This window comes from Sciurus vulgaris, assembly GCF_902686455.1.
Source record: "Sciurus vulgaris genome assembly, chromosome: 1".
Classification (NCBI taxonomy): domain Eukaryota; kingdom Metazoa; phylum Chordata; class Mammalia; order Rodentia; family Sciuridae; genus Sciurus; species Sciurus vulgaris.
Genome location: NC_136461.1, coordinates 120976501 through 120994226, shown reverse-complemented (window position 1 = coordinate 120994226; position 17726 = coordinate 120976501). Strand labels below are relative to the sequence as shown.

Genomic DNA, 17726 nt, shown 5'->3' with positions numbered 1-17726 from the left:
GAAATAAGGATGTAAAAAGGTCATTCTGGGCACAGTCTGACATCTGAACTGATGGGGTGCTCTCTGTCACCCAAACCCTAAGGAAGGAGGGTTCTGAAGATCACAAGGTGCCATATGATGTGACCTCAGACTCTCTCTGGACTATTTTCCCTTCTCTTCTCCTTGCTTTGTTTGAATCCAGCCACTCTGATCTTTCTCACTTAGGGTTTTTGCATTTTCTGTTCTGTCTGGAGCACTTTCTGTCATTAGATGGTCACTCCTTCACTTCCCTGGCTCTCAGTTCAAATGCCACCTTTTCAGAAAGTGACACCTTATCTAAGACAGATCCTTTCTCCCCAGCACATCATTCCCTAGCTTTTTATTCTGCCTTATCATTCTTCACAGTACCTGGCAACATCTAATGTACACTTCTTTGTTTATTCATATCATCTAGAAAGTAAACTCCATGTAGGCAAGGGCTTTGCTTTGTTTATGACTGATTTCCCCCATGCCTCTAAGTGCACCCAGCATGAACCCTCAATTCCTATTTGTGATGATGTAACTTTTAAAGCATCAATCTCAAAGCTTATGAGCACAAAAATTGGTCTCTTGGAAACACTTTGTGTTTTTCAATAGAAGGTTAATAAGTCTACTAGTTGACAAGTGAGTCATTGGGGATGGGAACACTAGTTTATTTGAGCAGCATAGATCTGTTCAAAGAGGCCCTGGTGCTGCTCACTACGAAATCACTGTGTATGCAAAGTTGCTAAGAGTCACTTTGTGAAGAACTGTGGGCCCCACCCCATTCACAACTGCTCTGATATGAGTTGACTCTGGGGATGAAGGGAAGAAAGGTGGGGAGTGGTGTGTTTTTCTCCATGGACCCACCTTGACTCATTGCTAGATCTCAGTCTTTCTTTCTTACATCATTTTTAGGGGCAGGCCAGTTTTGCATGACTCAGTGATCAGGCATGAGGAATACCTGTACGTGAGGGCAGCACCAATGGCCAGGTGGAGCGGGCATGTACACTTTGCAGGTGGGCTTAGGTGGAAGGTGATAGGAGAGAAGTGGGTGCAGGAAATGGATGAGAATTAGGTAAATCCAGGTGAAATTCAGGGGATCTCAAAAGAGCCACGAAGGGGAAATCCAAGAACAGTCGAATGGAGGAGGGATCCAGTTGTGCTGATCATTTCTGCACAGTGGGATAAGAGAGAAAGTCCTAGGACAGGACTGACATCCTGGTAGAGGCATTAAAGCCATGCTGGGTAAATATTCAAATCTACCCCTATTTCTTCGATACCTCCTTCCTCTCTATTATGAAGACTTGAGTGAGGCCCCAGAATAAAATCCAGTTACATTTGGGTGGGAGTTAACTATGAATTTTATCAGCTACTAATTCCCGAGGGTAAGTTTAGATCATCAAGTTTCCCCTATTCTCCAGTGGCAATAAATAGCCCAGAACTTTCCAGACAGATCCACACAGTGGCAGCATGTATTTTCTAAAGGTGGCCACAATAACATCTTCTACCCCATATGGCAATGTGATCTTGACAATCCTCCCATTGAATGGTAGGGTCTTTGTTTCTCTCCTTGAACTTGGGTAGCTTTTCTGCACTTGCATCTGAGAAGGACAATGGTAGAGTCTAAAATGCCTCAGCATCCCTCCTCTCCATAATTTTCCTTCTTTGTAGCTTTTCCTGGATCTTCACTCCAAATCTCAGGCAGGAAGACTTATCCTTAGCTCAGGTGCTTTTCTTGAAGTTGAGCAAGAACTTCCTGTTGGTAAAGGCAAATTTGGTATATCTTTTCAGTATTTCGGTGTATATTTTCAGTCACTATGCTAGAGAGCAAGGAGAAAAACCTTAAATGTCACCCTCTGCCTTCCTCCCCCAGATCTTGCAAGAGGGATTAGGGTCAATGGAAATGGTGATGATGTCTATTAATAGGATGTTACCAGAAAAATGGCTCTCGTTCCAACCATATGGCATGTCAACCATTCTTGGTCAACCTTAACTGCAAAATATTTTTGAGAGGCCATGAACTCAAATGACCTAAAAGTCCTTCAGGCCAGAAAGAGGAATTTCTGTCCTCCCCACCACCTTCACTTATTCGAGACCTGTTCTTGTAATAATTCACCATCAGTAAGTATTGGAATCTCAAACCATACAGGCTACGGCTAGACTGGAACTGGTGGTGTGTGATTCATTTTCTTTGTTAGTTCTAATGTCGGCTATCTTTTAGAGTTCAGAACCAAAGCTGGAGGCAATTCTTGGTGCCAGTTGGGTAAAACTTTATGTATAGTTGTGGGGGAATGATGAGTGTCTTGAACAATCAGTCTCCATGTGATCTTGGAGAACTTCCAGTGTTGTTGTTTTCTGGTAGTATTGGGATTGAACCCAGGGGTGCGCTACCACTGAGCCACATCCCCAACCTGTTTCATTATCTTTATTTTGAGACAGGCTCTTACTAAGTTGCCCAGGCTGGCTTCAAACTTGTCATCCTCCTGAGCCTCCAGAGTTGCTGGGATTATAGGCATGTGCCACCACTCCGGGCTTTCTGGTGTTCTTGAGGAACATCCTGTTAGCCCCATCTTGCCCAGGAAAGTCAGCCAGGATATGAAAAGTGGGGAGAAAGAAAGGAGAGGTGTGGAGGTTTGTGCCAATACTTTCTGTCCTCCCAGTGTGACAGCTGCCCAGGCTGTTCCTGGGAGGCAGGACAGGAGTGTCAAAGGAGGTATAAGGTCCCTGAAAGTTTCCAGGTTCCAGCTATGTCCCCGGAGCATCATGTGCTGGGGCAGAGAGGCTCCTCATTATCCAGTGGTCAGATTTTATTGTCCCTCATGACACATTCTACACAAGGGAGTTCTCTGTCTCTGCAGCCACTTGGTCAGTACAGGCATCCATCTTCTTTTTCCCTGGTGAGGAGATCAGAAAGAAAGTTACTCCTCGAACGTTTAGAATGTGTCATACTTAGTCTGGCACCAGGCCTCTGAATCCTGTTTTCTCACACAAGGTCACCTTGGGCAAAGGGACATCTTTCTTTATCTTCCATAATCCTGGAAAAGGAAAATTTTCAGGGACAGGAAGTTCTTCTTAATGTCTAATCTTAATGTGCATCTGTGCCATACATTTAACTGCAAAAGCTGTAGAAAGTTAGGGCTTTGATAGATGGACATGGTTAAATGACCAGAGGCCACAGGGCAGAGATAAGACCAGCCTCTGAACTCGCTATGTGGAGTTTTTCCACTATCCCAGGTGGTTAGGTCCTCTTTATCCCTTCTCAATGGCTAAAACTGCTCTTTTCTGAACCTTGAAACATTAGGCTAAGTGAATGAAACCAGTCACAGAGGACCACGTAATGTGATTCCATTTATACAAAATGTCCAGAATAGACAAAATGCATAGAGACAAAAAGTAGATTAGTGGTTGCCTGGGGCTGTGGGAGGAATGGGGGATTTGGGGTTATAGGTTTCTTTTGGGGTAATGGAAATGTTCTAAAATTGGGGTAGTGATAAATGCACAACTCTGTGGACAGACTAAAAGCCAGTGAATTGTGCACTATGTGAATTATCTCTCAAAAAAGCTGTTTTTTAACAATTGCTCTTGCTAGGTGTGGTGATGCATGCCTGTAATCCCAGCGGCTCAGAAAGTTGAGGCAAGAGGACTGCAAATTCAAGGCCTACCTCAGCAACTTAGTGAGATACTATTTCAAAATAGAATTTAAAATGGCTGGGGGTATAGCAGAGTGGCAGAGTGCCTTGAGTTCAATACCCAGTATTGGGTGGGTGGGGGGGCGTTCTTTTCTTAGTTTCTACCTTCTTTCCATAAATCCTTAGGCCTCTTGGGGGCAAAGGGCCAGGTCTTGACTCTTCCCTGAGCAGATAGGACCTGCAGGCAGAGTGCAGCCATAGCTGCTACCCTGCCTTTCCTGTCCCCACCCTTCTTAGTGCTTGGGCCAAGACTCTGGTCCTCCAGGACACATCCACTGTAATGAGTTCTCTGTGCTACTTCTTTGCTGACCCTGGGACCAGGATACTCAGGCTGCCTGGCATGGAAATGGCCATGAAACCAGGTTAGTTCTTTCCAAGATAGGGCATCCTGGCCAGAGGCAGGGGCTAAGTTGGATGTATAGCCTAGAACATATTCTGATCTCAGAGTTTTCTATTCTCTCCTTTTTGAAGAAGATGGCCTTATTAGCCACTGGCCAGGGAGAGGCTTCTTTCAGAAAGGGGTTGAGATTCATCCATACTTTCACTTGACAAATATTTACTAATGCCACTTATGTGCTAGGAAGCACTAGGCATTCCTCACTGGTGACACCAGCATTTGCCTTTAAAGGGCTCAGAATTCCGAGTGTGGGGGTTATGAGTATAACTAGTTATGTAAGTGGGGTACTCAATGGATATTAAAGGAAGGACATTAATCAGCCAACCTGATTGTAGGGGTGAGGGGTGTGGTCAGGGAAACCTTCCTGCACATCCTTACCTTGAAGACTGAGTGGGAATTAGCCAAATGGAGAAGGGGAGTGGGTGGAAAATCACAGAAAATAAGAAGGAACAGAAAATTCAAAGGCCTGAAGATTTATGTAAGAGAGTAGCTCATTTGGAGAACTGTAGAAGAAACTTCAAGGCTGGCATGGAGGCACATGCCTGTAATCACAGCAACTCGGGAGGCTTAGGCCAGAGGATTGCAAGTTCAATGCCAGCCTCAGCAACTTAGTGAAACCCTAAGCAAATGAGCCAGATCCTGTCTCAAAATAAAAAAGTAAAATGGGCTGGGAATGTGGTTCAGTGGTTGAACACCCCTGGGTTCAATCCCTGGTACCAAAAACAGAACAAACAAGCAAACAAGAAAACGTACAAGAAACTTCGAGTAGCTCAGTGTGGTTGGAAACCAAAGTATGAAGTAGAGAGCACCAAGAAATGAGGCAGGAGAGGTGAGAGATAGGTCATCTGAAGCCTAAGTAGAAGGAGGCCCAGCCTTCACCCTTCTCCCCAGTGGATCCACCTCCTCCACCCATGTCCTTCACCAGCAGGACCCCTACCTGAGCAGAGGCCACAGTGCCATGCAAAGAAGAGACCAACCAGGAACAGGAGCAGTGAGATGGGCACCACCACCAGTAGCACATCTTTGTAGGTGGCATTCCCTGGTGCTGGGCATGGAGGGGTAGCGTCAGAGGTGGACTCGATGCTTTATAATCCCTCCACCATTGACCACTGGCTCATGGCTTACCTGCCTCATGATGGCAGCTCTCCCAGGGGGTGACTGTGGCCAAGTCCCAGCTGACAGGGTTGGAGACAATGCAGGAATAGGCCACATCCTTGTCCCCTAGTCCCAGGGAAACACTCAGCACCTGTCCGTCTGTGAAGAGGCTGTGTGATTCAACACCAAAGCCCACTGTCCCCTCTCGTCGCCAGCTATAGGTTATGTCACTGATGTTGGGGGCCCAGCAGGACAAGAAGACCTGACAGGTCTTGAGAGGCTGATCATCCCCTGCTACAGCAATGAACACTTGAACCGTGGGCCTGGGTACCGCATCTAGGCAAGAACAGAAGAGCAGGTGTGTTACAGGGATGTTAGGCAGGGCTCCAGGTCTGGCTCCAGTGAGAGTTAGATGGCTCCTGTTGCTAGGCTTTTCATTGCCCATAGGACAGAAGCTGATTCCTTAGCCTAGTAACCAAAACCTTTCACGAAATGATTCATGTCAACCTTTCCAGCTATACTTCCTGCTGCCCTTCTCTGACAATGCTATTTAATTTGCATTTATCCCAAACATGTCATGCTGTCTCATATCTTTTCTGCTTCCACATGGATCACCTGTGCACAGACATGCTTTTTGTTCTTGTCCTTCTACAAAACTCCTACACATCCTTCAAAGCCCAGCTTGGATGCATTGCTGGATTGGATGAGTGCCTTGACTGTGAACCATTCCTGATATTTTAAATATGGTGCTAGGTATCTCCAAGCACGTTGTATACCACTTTTTGTAGCACTTGTCTCACACGTGTCAGTCAGCTAACAGGAGATGATAAGCGTTTAAGTCAAGCAAGAAAATGAGCACATTCCTAGGTCTTGGAGCTTGCACTTTGGTGAGGAAGATAGATACTGACAAGTGATTATGAATAACTAAGAAAATAATCACAAGGGTGCAAAATACTGTGAAGGAGTTGCCCAGAGGTAGGGGCTCTGTCTTGTTATCTTGATAACCTTCTCTCTCTAGTGCTGTCAAGTAGATGCTTGATACCTGGGCCACTGAACAAAGCAGTGTCCTGATGTCCCAAGCTGTGGCTTTCCATTCCTATATAGATTGATGTGTAAATCCTGAGTCTCTGCGGCAATGGGGCCAGTGGGAGAGCACTCTGGTAACAACAGGAGGGCTCAGTCTCTGACAGCATTCCAAAGTCAAGCAGAGTAAAACCTCATTAATGCCAACTCAATCTGGTGGGATTTGTGATATGAAAAAAGAAATGATTTGCTGGGCACACTAATAGTATAAACAAAGATTACAGGGGGGATATTTACACCACTTAAGAGGACAAGCTGCTTCCAAACACGATCAGGCACAGTAGAAACACCCATTGACATTTCTAGTAACTGATCTGCTAATTCAAATCGTTCTTATCTATTGTCAAAGCAGAGCTCCCGAGGACGGCAGCTTGGCAGCTTCCTGCAATTAGTTCTAATCATGCTATGTATTTGGAAGCAATAAAACAGCAATTTCCTTAAAATCTGTAATTCAGATGCTGAGAACAAGGCAGTTGAGAGCTTAGTGGTGTGGGTGCTGCATGTATTATTGCATTCAATGTCCTCATTTCACATGTGCGGCAGCTGAGATTCGGAAAGGGGGAGAGGTCCCAGGGAGGCCGGTGTGGCTGTGTAAGTTATTCACTGCATAAGGGCATTGGGCTAACAGGATCATGAGGGTGCTGAAATCCATCCAGTATTTTTCTACCCAAGATGTGCAACCTGGTTCGGACTTTGTGTATCCAGAAAGGTACTTCAATTGCATATCAGCACCTCAGAGGGCTCACCTGAGGACCACTGAAAGCCATTTCTGGGTTTGAGATGCCTTCACAGTTTGCTTACAGCCTTTCCTTCTCTGCTTCCCTCTTCCCAGCTTCTATTCTTATTTTCATTTCTTAAATCTGAAACCTCTCCCCCATCCCCATTTCTTTTCTTTCTCTTTTTTTCAGTACTGGGGATTGGACCCAAGGGCACTTAACCACTGGGTCATCACCCCAGCGCCTTTTTATTTTTGATTTTGCGACAGGGTCTCACTAAGTTGCTTAGGGCCTCACTAATTTGGTGAGGCTGGTCTTGAACTTGCAATCCTCCTTCCTCAGCCTCCAGAGTCACAGTGCCGGTCCTTTTAATTTTTTTTTTTTTTTTTAAATCTTGACCCAGGGTCTCGCTAAGTTATTCAGGCTAGCCTGAAACTTGTAATCCTCTTGCTTCAGTCTCCTGAGTGACTGGGGTTAAGGTGTGTACAAATGTAACTGGTTAGCCCTTAAATTTCAAAATAATTTGTTTTACAGTGATATATGACTGAGACTAAAAGACCTCTTTTAAGAAATGTAGCTGGGTGCAGTGGTGCTTGCCTGTAATCCCAGCAACTCAGGAGGCTGAGGAAGGAGGATCACAAGTTCAAGACTAGCCTGAGCAAGTTATCAAGGCTCTCAGCAACTTAGTAAGACCCTGTTTCAAGATTAAAAAAAAAAAAAAATGATAAGATCTGGGCATGTGGCTCAGTGGTTAAGTACCCCTGGTTACAATCTCCAGTACTGGAAAAAATTAAAAATAAAAAAGAAATGTCGGGCTAACTGAGCACAGTGGTGCACACTTTTAATTCCAGTGACTCAGGAGACTGAGGCAGGAGCTAGTTTAGGCAACTTGGTAAGACCTTGTCTCAAAAAATAAATAAATAAATAAAGGCCTGGGGGATATAGCTTAGTGGTAGAGCAGTCCTGGGCTCAATCGCTAGTACCATAAGAAAGAGAGAAAAGAAAGGAAGGAAGGAAGGAAGGAAGGAAGGAAAGAAATGAAGGAAGGAAGAAAGAAAGGAAGAAAGAAAGAATAAAAGAAAGGTAGGGCTGGGGATATCTTAGGGGTAGAGCATATGCTTAGCATGTGTGAGGCCCTGGGTTTAATCTCCAGCACCAAAATACCCCAAACAGGGGAAAAAAAAACAAAAAACAAAAAACAAACAAACAAAAAACCCAAAAAACAAGGAAAAGAAAATTATTCCACACTTTGCATTTAGTCTAATTTGAATTTAATTTGTAAATAAAACCCCCACCGTGTCATAGAGTATATAACATTTTTCTTTTCCTTTTGAATGGTACATAAAATAATGGCATATTTTATAATCTATGATGACACCTTAGAATTGATAGGTCAGTCTCTGCTCTAGATATTTTTGTAAGTGCCACTGCATTTCACCCTTATGGGTATTATACATGGTAATACAACACTTACTTTATGAACAAGAAAGGTGAAGGCCAGGGAGGCTAAGCACTGAGTCCAAGCCTGCTGAGCCAAGAAAAGGTAGAGTTGGAGTTGAGACGAAGATGGTAGGATGGCAAAGCCCTGTTGTTCTAAGTAGAAGCTCATCTGGGAGTATCTGGAGAATTCTCTTAGAAACTTCCAGGGATCAGCTGTTCTCTGAGGTAGAATATGGTCAGAGACCAGAGGTTTCTGGTGTCATCCAGAGCTCCTGGAGCTCAGGAGGCCTGTCTGGTACTTTGTGGAAGGAGGGGTGTCAGGGAGTCAGTGTGAGGTACACTCACCATACACCTTGAGCTGCAGGGTCTGGGTCCAGGTCCGACCTCCTGTGTCCACCATCAGCACAGAGAAATTGCCACTGTCTGTAGACTGCAAGGGCCCGAGCTCCAGGCTGAGGTTGCTGTGCAGCTGGGCTCTGCCCAGGAAGCGGGAGTGGTACAGAGTCTCCAGGGAGCTCCGGAAATACATGGCCAGAAGCTCTTCTGAAGGCCAAAGAGATCTCCAGATGACCTCACGGACTTGGAAGCCAGGGGGATGCTCTGCCACCAGCAGCACAGAGTCCCCCACCTTGCTTAGCACTTGAGCACCAATAACTGCAATGGGAAAAAGAACTGGAAGAAGAGAGACTTTAGTCACTGCTGGCAAACACTCTTCATTCCACTCCTGCACGCAGCTGAGCTGCTCTGGAGCAAATTAGGATCCCTCCACTCGAACTCCTTCCTCTTATGTTGAGGGTGCACTATGCAGGGACTGGGGATAAAACAGGAAGAGAATCTGAGCCCTGTGCTCATGGAACTCACAGAGAAGACAGACACTCAAGCAAGAGTAATTTATTACTTCCATGATGGGAAGAATGGGTGTCCTAGGAAAACACAGGTAGGGTGATGGGGAACCTCACCCAGTCTTGAGGGACTTAGAGAAGAAACAGGTAAGTTGAGACCTGAAGGAGAACCAGAACCAGTCAGGCCAAGAGGAGGGCTGTCTAGAGCAGGGAAGGGGAAGTGCTATCGGCAGAAGAAACAACATGCTCGAGGGGCTGGAGGGAGAGAAACAAGTGCATTGGGGAACTGAAAGTGGTTCTCTGCAGGGGAGTAGGAAGTGACTCTGTAGAGTGGTCAGGGTAGCCAGAGCATGCTGGGTCCTGAAAGCAGCATTAGAATTTGGGCTTTAGTTTTAGAGCAATGTGGGTGGGCAAGGATCTCAGATAGGTTCTAAGCAGTAGAGTGGCATGATTAGATAGATGCATGGTCAGGGAGATCATTCTAGCACTGGCAGTGGGGTAAGACCAAGGCTGTTGGTATTAATTCAAGGAAGTAATGCAAACATGAACTAAGGGATGGATCTATGGGGTTGAGAGAAGTGGGACAAATTGAGAGAGATTAAGTATAATTGATGGGATTGGTAATAGATTAGATCTAAAATAGACTAGATCTACTAGATTAGATGAAGCAATTTTTCTTTTCATCTTTGTGTTGGCGAAGCCCTCCCTTTTTAGGACCAGGCTGTGGGAGAAGTTCAGTAAATTGTACTGAATTTGCTGAAAACTGACCTGTGCCTGGCACAGCAGTAGTATTAGATCCTGTCTCCTCTGGCTTATTTCTGCTCATTCTTGAAATGTCATTGCCTCCTCCAACCTCCCCCATACTTTACTGCAGGTTGCATGCTCTTTCTCTTGTTCCCACAGTGGTCAGGGATCAGCGCTCTGACTAATCTTGTCCTTCTATTTTATTTTCTGTTTCTGATCAACATCTTCCACCAGACCGTGGGTTCTCTAAGGGCAACAACATCTTTTTTGGAGTACTGGGGATTTAACCCAGGGCCACCCTACCACTGAGCTGCATACCTAGCCCCTTTTATTATATTTTGAGACAGGGTCTTGCTAAATTGCCCAGGCTGGGCTTGACCTTGTGATCCACCTGCTTCAGTCTCCTGAGCTGGGATTTAGGCATGCACCACCGTGCCTGGGCAACATCAATTTTTTCATCTTTGCACTTACAATGCCCACTGGTTTAGGACCAGGCTTGGTAGGAGAAGCTTGGTAAATTGTACTGAATTTGCTGGGGGTTGACCTTGTATGTGACACAGCAGTGGCCACTGCTGTACAGAGCAGAATAAGGACACATGTGTAACGTACCCAAGTGCTGGGAATTGGGTTAAGGAGATGTATCTGGATGTTCACTCTGCTGGCCTCAATAACTCCAGTCCCTCAACCATCTCACTGGCCTACTGGTCCCAACTATCTCTATCACTACTAGAGATGGCTTTAGTGTTAATGCAAAGTGAACACATAATATACAGATAGAATTTCACTAGATGTCAATCAAGACCTAGTTTCTATCCAGTCCTGGCTCTACCACAAATCAGCTGTGTGATCTGAGAACATCATTCTTCCCCTCTAAGCAACAGTGGTTTTGCCTATAAAACAAGGGGACTGTACCAGAGCAGTTGGATTGGTCTTTTTTGTCATGAAGAGCTCTTTAAACATTCATTTAAGGTCTGGAGATATAGCTCAGTGTTAGAGCATCTGCTAAGCATGTTAAAAAATAAACAAGTTATTTTAAAAATATCCACATGTCCAAAGTCTAGGACAATGTTCTCACATGTTCATTGACCTGAAAGATTTTGTGAATCCTTGAGGAGTTAGGCCTTTCTAAAGATTAAGATATGATTTCTCACAAACACTTAGAAGTGTTGAAGCAATCTTCAGGGCCTTTGGAACCCTTATAGCTGGGAACTTAGGTGGGGATACTGGACAAAACAATCTTGAAGTCCCTATGAGTCTCTGATATTAATAGTGAAAGCTGATCTCTTCCACACCCCATGACTCCCATCCCTGGCCCTACAGGAGCTAACCAATGTCATGTTTGCTATCTGTTGACCAAGGAGGGGACTCAGACATCACACTGATGGAAGGATTGCCCCCTGTTGATGAGACCCACATGTCAGCCATTCCAATACCATGCCACTGCTGGCCACCATCAAGTCCACATGGACCATATTTAACTGACTCCCTTCTTTCTTCCCTACTCAGTATCCACCTACCCTTGCCCAGGCCTGCAAGGACCTTGGATTGTCATGAAGCCTCAAAACATCCCCCAAATCAACCTAGATTAATCACTTTGCCTAACTCATCACTATCAAAGTGCATGTTTCTCAAATGTCTGCACCTGCAAGCTACATCTTCACTCATTCACTGATTCAATAGAAATAATAATGATTGGTAACATGAATTCATACCAGGCATTGACTAACTTCATTATGTGAATTTAACACTCACAACATTTAGTGATTGTTATTACTTTCTTTATTTTTCAGATAACTGAGATATAGAAAAATTAAACATCCTATGATAACAAAGTTAATTGGTGACACAGTGGCAAGTAAACCAAGAATCTTTTCTCCTAGCTACCATACTATTCCTGGTACCCTGAATCATTTAGAAAGAGTGAGAATATGAGCAAGATGTGACCAGGAGTGGTGGCCCATACCCAGACAGCTGAAAATACACTTCTTAGTTTGTAAGGACTCCTGTTCTTCCCTGCCCTCATCTCTCCCCAGACCATATGCAGAATTCCCATGTGTTAACACTGCCAGACCCTCAACATTCCCACATTCAACTTTCTCTCCAAACCAGCAGTGCAACTGGCTTAGTTCTGTCCTGGGCCACAAATAGCTCATGTTTATGGATATTGATGGTCCTAGTGCTGCCACCTCTTCCCACCCAGATCTCTTTGTATCTGTCTAGCATTTAATGTTGCTCAAGAACTTGCTTTGCTCTTCTCTAGCCCTCCCCGGTTCCTATTTCACACTTGGCTTGGGGCATGGGCTTGCCTGGAAGTCTGGCCAGCGCAGCTGGGGAGGGGTTTTCAGTTGTTTGAGGACAAGCCATACACCTGTCCCACTTACCTTCCCAGAGAAGCAGATTCCACAGGAAGCACTTGGCCATCCTTCTCCAGAGAGGCAGATGAACTCCCTCGACAATCAAAATCCAGAACATCCCAGGCCAAGTGGATGCATGGAAGGAGCTTAAGTCCTTCTGGAAAGTCCCACATTCAGAAGGAGGAATCTTGACTCAGAACAAGATGTCCTGAAAGTGAAAACATCCCAAGTAGAGTGGAAGTTGGCTGTTGGCCTAGCTGGGCCTTCAGGAGCTGATTCTTGTAAGTCAGCCTCTTTCCTGTGTACATGGTTGGCTAATGCATGGTGACAAACACCCCTACACAATCCCATGTGTTCCTTGTTGTTACCAGGACTTCCTGCATCCAACTCTGCCCACAGAGAGCCCTCTAAACTGCAATTGCTGTCAAGTCACTTCTCCTCTTCTCTTTTCTAGGCTTCTGCAACCCTTGTGATCAAGACTGAATTCTTGGCTTTGATTGTGAGGTTGTTCGGCTGCCCACATCCCCTCTGCTCTCTGGCCACCCCAGCTAGAACTACCTCTTTTCAGAACCACTCATTTCACACTTCCATGTGTCTTATTTGTTCCTCCACCAGGAGTGCTGTTCCATTTGCCCTTGCAGGCTGGGCATGATGATGAGGTCAGCTAGGCTTCAAGACCAGTGAGAATCCCTTCTCTGTGCATACCCCACTCTTCCCTTAGTAATGTGGACTGCAGCAGTTTTATGGTTTTCACAAGCTCTTTAGCCAGCAAGATCTTAGACTCACTTCTCTACTCCCCTCCTGCTTGACACATTATAGATGTTTAATGAATACCTGGCTAATGAAGCTGGATGCCGTGATGCACACATGTAATTCCAGTGACTTAGGAACTGAAGCAGGATGATCGTAAGTTCAAGGTAAGGCTGGGCAACTTAGTGAGAGCCGGTCTTGAAATAAAAAATAAAAAGAACTGGGGATGCTGCTCAGTGGTAGAGCACCCTGAGTTCTATCTCTAGTACTGGTATGTGTGGGGGATAATCTGACCAATGGGCAAATGAATTCTAGACACAGGTACTAATTTTGCTTTATGTAAGCCTTATAATTCTCAGAAAAGACCTTCTGGTAGCCCTGGTAGAGGTGGGACATTTTTAAATTTTTGCTACTGGGGTGCTTTACCATGGAGCTACATTTCCAGTCCTTTTTTTTTTTTTTTTTTTTGAGACAAGGTCTCACTAAGTTGTCCAGTTCAGCTTGGAATGGAAGTGATTCTCCTGCCTCACCTTCCTGAGTTGGTGGGATTATAGGTGTGCACCACTACATCCTGCTCAGGGAAGGTTTTTCAAGTTGTTGCCATTGAAGAAGATTCCTGATTTTCTTGAATGTGGCTCATTGTGTCTGGTCCTGTGTAGTCTGTGATCTGTCACTCAATCTGGATGTTACCATGCTTTGAAATCAGCCAGAAATGAGGCGTATAGGATGTGGGTGTGAGTAGGAGGGTTTGGGGATAGAGTTCCTGCCCTCTAGATTCTCACAACCAAAATGTAGCAACAGTGAGGGCCTGCTGGCAGAGAGGCACTGCTCCGTGCCAATGGGCCATACATGAAGTCAGCACTGCAGGAGGGAATGGGGAAGAGGCCTCTATTGATCTGCACAGGGCATGCTTTCTGAACAGGCAGAATTTGAATAATACCTTGAAAACGGGCATTATTTAGATAGAAAGAGAAAAAGGGAAGGCCAGAGGTTGGGCGCTCGCTGGCCATGAACATGGAGAGTAGAGTGTGCAAAGACTTGGCAGTAGGATAGTACCAAGTAGGTTCCAGGAACACCAAAGGATAGCAGGTGGAATACTTTAGGACTCAAGTGGGAAGGATGGAAAGGGAGATTGGGGTTACATTAAAGAGGACTTGAATACTGGGTTAAGGTATTCTGGACGTCAGTGGTTCTTAATCTTGTTAAATACTTGGGTCTTTACGGATGCCAGCTCAGTGGGTGGGGAGGGGCGCAGGAATCTATGGTTCTAACAAGCATTCTTCTCTAGGTGACGGTGTGGCCAATGGACTGAGGGGATGCTATGAGAAGCACCGATAAAAGATAGATTTTGAGCTGGGGATAACTTCCCAGCGAGAGGACAGTGTACAGGGCAGACTGGGAGAGAAAGATGAGACAGGGAATTCTGCAGAACAGTTGTCATGATGGTCCTGGGTAAAGGAGAAGGGCCTGAAGAAGGAAGGAAATATCTGCAGTAGAGAGAAAGGGGCAGAGCAGGAAACCTGGCAGAATTGGAAGCTGCCTGGCTGCAGGATAGAGGCCAAAGGAGGGGAATCATTTATGACTCTATTGTCAGTTCTGTCATTCATTCATCTGGCATTTATTGAGCATCTACTTAGGTGCCAGATGCTGGGGACACAGAGATGAAAGGCTTAGTCCCTGCCCTTAAGGAGTTCAAAGTTTAGAGGAGGAGATGGAATATGTAACCCAATAATTACAATCAATGTGGCAAGAACAATGCTAGAAGTGTGCACGGAATGCTGTGGGAGCCAGAGGGCACAGGCCTGCCCTAGCCTGGGCGGGTGGGAGGCTGGGGAGGGTGTAGTGGAGGGGCTGGTGTCTGAGGTGAGTCTTAGAGTACAGATAGATGAGGGAGGGTAGTAATAAGAATTCAAGCTCTGGGGTTAGACTTGGGATCAAATCTTGGCTCTACAATCATGCACAAAATAACCTCTTGACTTTCAGGTGCTCATCTGCTGAATGCGGGGTTAATAACAGTATCTACCTCTTAGTGCTGCCAGTGAACACCTGCAAGGGTTTATAATGCTTCTTGCATATATACAGTGAGCATTCAAACATTAACCATTGCTACAAAATGGCCAGAGATGAAAGCAGTGAAAACCATATAAATGGAAATAAAGGCTTGTTTGAGGCTGGGTAGCACCCAGCTGATTTTCTTCTTCCAGACAGGGAGCTCCATTAGCACAGGACTGGGTCCCCTTTATTTCTGCAGCCTGTCTATTGCCAAGGACAGGCTTTCCATGAGGGGATGCCCTCCAAGCATCTGTCAAACTGGATGGAGTTATTCTGGAGAGACTGGGAGGGCTTTAGAGTGGGGCAAGTATGGAGAGAGATCCTGAATTCCTTCTGGGGAGATAGCTGGCAATCATTGTCTCTCTTAGCAGAATTGGTTGCCCATTGTGGTCTCCTAACCTGCCCCAACCCAGAGCTTCTTTCCTTGATGTGAATTTTGTAGAAGCTGAGAAAGAGGAAGATGAGTGAGGCCTGTAAAATATCCCATCCAAAGGGAAAAGCCTGGGCCAGCAGTGTGACAGTTGGAGAAAGGCAGTGCTCCTGCCCAGATGCAGGGAAGGGTTAAGTCTGCAGCAGTCTGGTTCTCCCACTACTGCTAATCACTAGTTCACACCACATTAATTACCCAGCCACAGGGGGGAGTGCGCTGGAGCAAATTAGCTGGTAAGTTCAAAGGGGCCACTCCCTGCATTCCTTAATTAAGAGAACAGCTGGCAGCCAGGGCTGCTACTCCGCTTCCCTGGGGCCTTTCTGGGAAGCCAGAGTCAGGTAGAGTCTGCGCTTGCAGAGACCAGAGGAATAGCTCCATCTGCCTGGTGGAGCAACTTGCACCCCACCAATAGTAGCCTACCTCCACTGCTGGCTGTAAGAAGAAGGGGGAAGGAGCAGGTGTTAACCGTGACCAAACAACATGCAGTGCCTGAACTTGACCATCAACCTTGAACTGCTTGGTGCAGAGATTCAGGCCTGTAGAATTTGGAGGAGAGTGCACCAAGCTGCCCGTATTAGATCCTCTGTCTTTGAGGGCAGAACGGGGCCATGCTTCTTCCAGTGGGGGACGTAGAGAAGGAAAAAGAAGAATCCATGCTTAAGGAGTTGAGAGAAAGAGGAGGAAGGCAGAAAAGGAGTCAGAACAGCTGTTGAAGAGGGAGAAGCATCCAGCAGGCTGCTGGGGAGCTAAGAGTGAGGGAAGAGGGCCAGGGCCTTACAGGGAGATGTGTGGACTGGGGACTGAAGGGAACAGGTAGAACGCCACTTCTGGGTGGATTTTAAAAGAGGTCATTGTTTTGGACTGAACTCCAGCATCAGGCCCAAGTGACCACCCAAACCAGAGTGGAGGCCTTCATGCCAAGTGGCATGTAATCACACTGGACTTTAAATAGGCTAGTTTCTGAACACCAAGAAAGTCACATTAGCCAATCAGAAGGGGACCAGTTTACCTGCACCTGAGGAAGTCCTCTCAGTTTTAGCCCTATCAGGAGAGGAACTGATAGATGACCAATTCTCCATTTTGTTCCCTATTTTTGTTTTCTTCAGCCCCTTTCTGCCTGTAAAGGCCAGCTCCTCTGCTCAGCTCATCGAGTGCATTTAGATGGGTTGCTGCCCCAATTTGTGAATTGGTAATAACAGCCAATTAGATCATTTAACCACATTTATTGAAGTTTTTGTTTTGATTTTGTGGTACTGGGAATTGAACCCAGTGGCTCCATTTCCAACCGCCCCCCACCACTGTTTTTGTTTTGCTTTGTAACAGGGTCTCACTAAATAGCCTAGGCTGCCCTCATACTTGGATTCCTCCTGCCTCAGCCTCAAGTATCTGGGATTACAGGTGCACCATCTTGCCCAGCTTGAAGTATTGTTTTTTTAATTTCACCAAAGCCTACCTGCATGATCTGTATTCAAACACCATACTACCAGGCCCTGGCAGCCTCTCCCCAGCTGGCCAGTTTAGGCAGTTGTGGGGTGAAAGCTGGGTTTGAGACAGAATGCCCTAGAAGGAGCCCTGCCTCTGCCATTTCTCAGGAAGACTTACTGTTGCTGAGTTTCTGCAGGTGTGCAATGGGTGTACCTTGACTCCTGTGAGACAGTGCTGGTGTGGTCCTGAATCTCTGTTCTTCCTTCAATTTGGTGCCGAGGTCACCTTTCTTGCTTCACCCCAATTCTTTCTCTCCTGAAATTAGGATGAATTAATAGAATATTTAATAACCTAGGGACATGTCGTAAACAGCTGGAGTGGGAGAAACCTGAAAGAAAGGAGATAGAGTGAGGGGGATGGAATACTGCAGGACAGAGGCCAGAGGGCCTTGCAGCTTTAGGTCTGCTCTGCTTTTGAGGCAATGATGCACCTTCCCAGAGATGTGAAAGGAGGCTGCATTGAAATGAAGTGAAGCCACAGTTGTGCTTTATTGAGGTAGAGAGGGGAAACCGGAAGCTCATTCATGCAGTCACTCATTCACCAGACACTTGTTCAATTCCCATCTTGTGCAGGCTAGTGCATCAAACATTTATAGAGCATCGAGCTTGTGTAAACCCCATGAGGTCAGGAACTCATGCTGATGATGACA

At 45.8% G+C, this 17726-nt stretch overlaps 1 protein-coding gene across 2 annotated transcripts; it reads right to left on the bottom strand.

Annotated features, from left to right (window-relative positions):
• Window positions 1–1269: 1269 nt before the first annotated feature.
• SLAMF8 (SLAM family member 8) lies at window positions 1270–12866 on the bottom strand. Of its 2 annotated transcripts, none has more exons than XM_079102550.1 (5): window positions 12388–12866; window positions 8766–9074; window positions 5212–5517; window positions 5024–5131; window positions 1270–2894 (listed from the first exon to the last, which is right to left on the bottom strand). In XM_079102550.1, exons 1-5 carry the CDS (start codon window positions 12476–12478, stop codon window positions 2830–2832), a joined length of 879 nt encoding a protein of 292 aa, XP_078958676.1. In that variant the 5' UTR covers window positions 12479–12866; the 3' UTR covers window positions 1270–2829. The 2 variants fall into 2 exon arrangements, with proteins under 2 accessions (XP_078958676.1, XP_078958675.1); XM_079102549.1 differs by having other exon boundaries at window positions 8766–9092; window positions 12388–12865.
• Between the last annotated feature and the right edge of the window lie 4860 nt (window positions 12867–17726).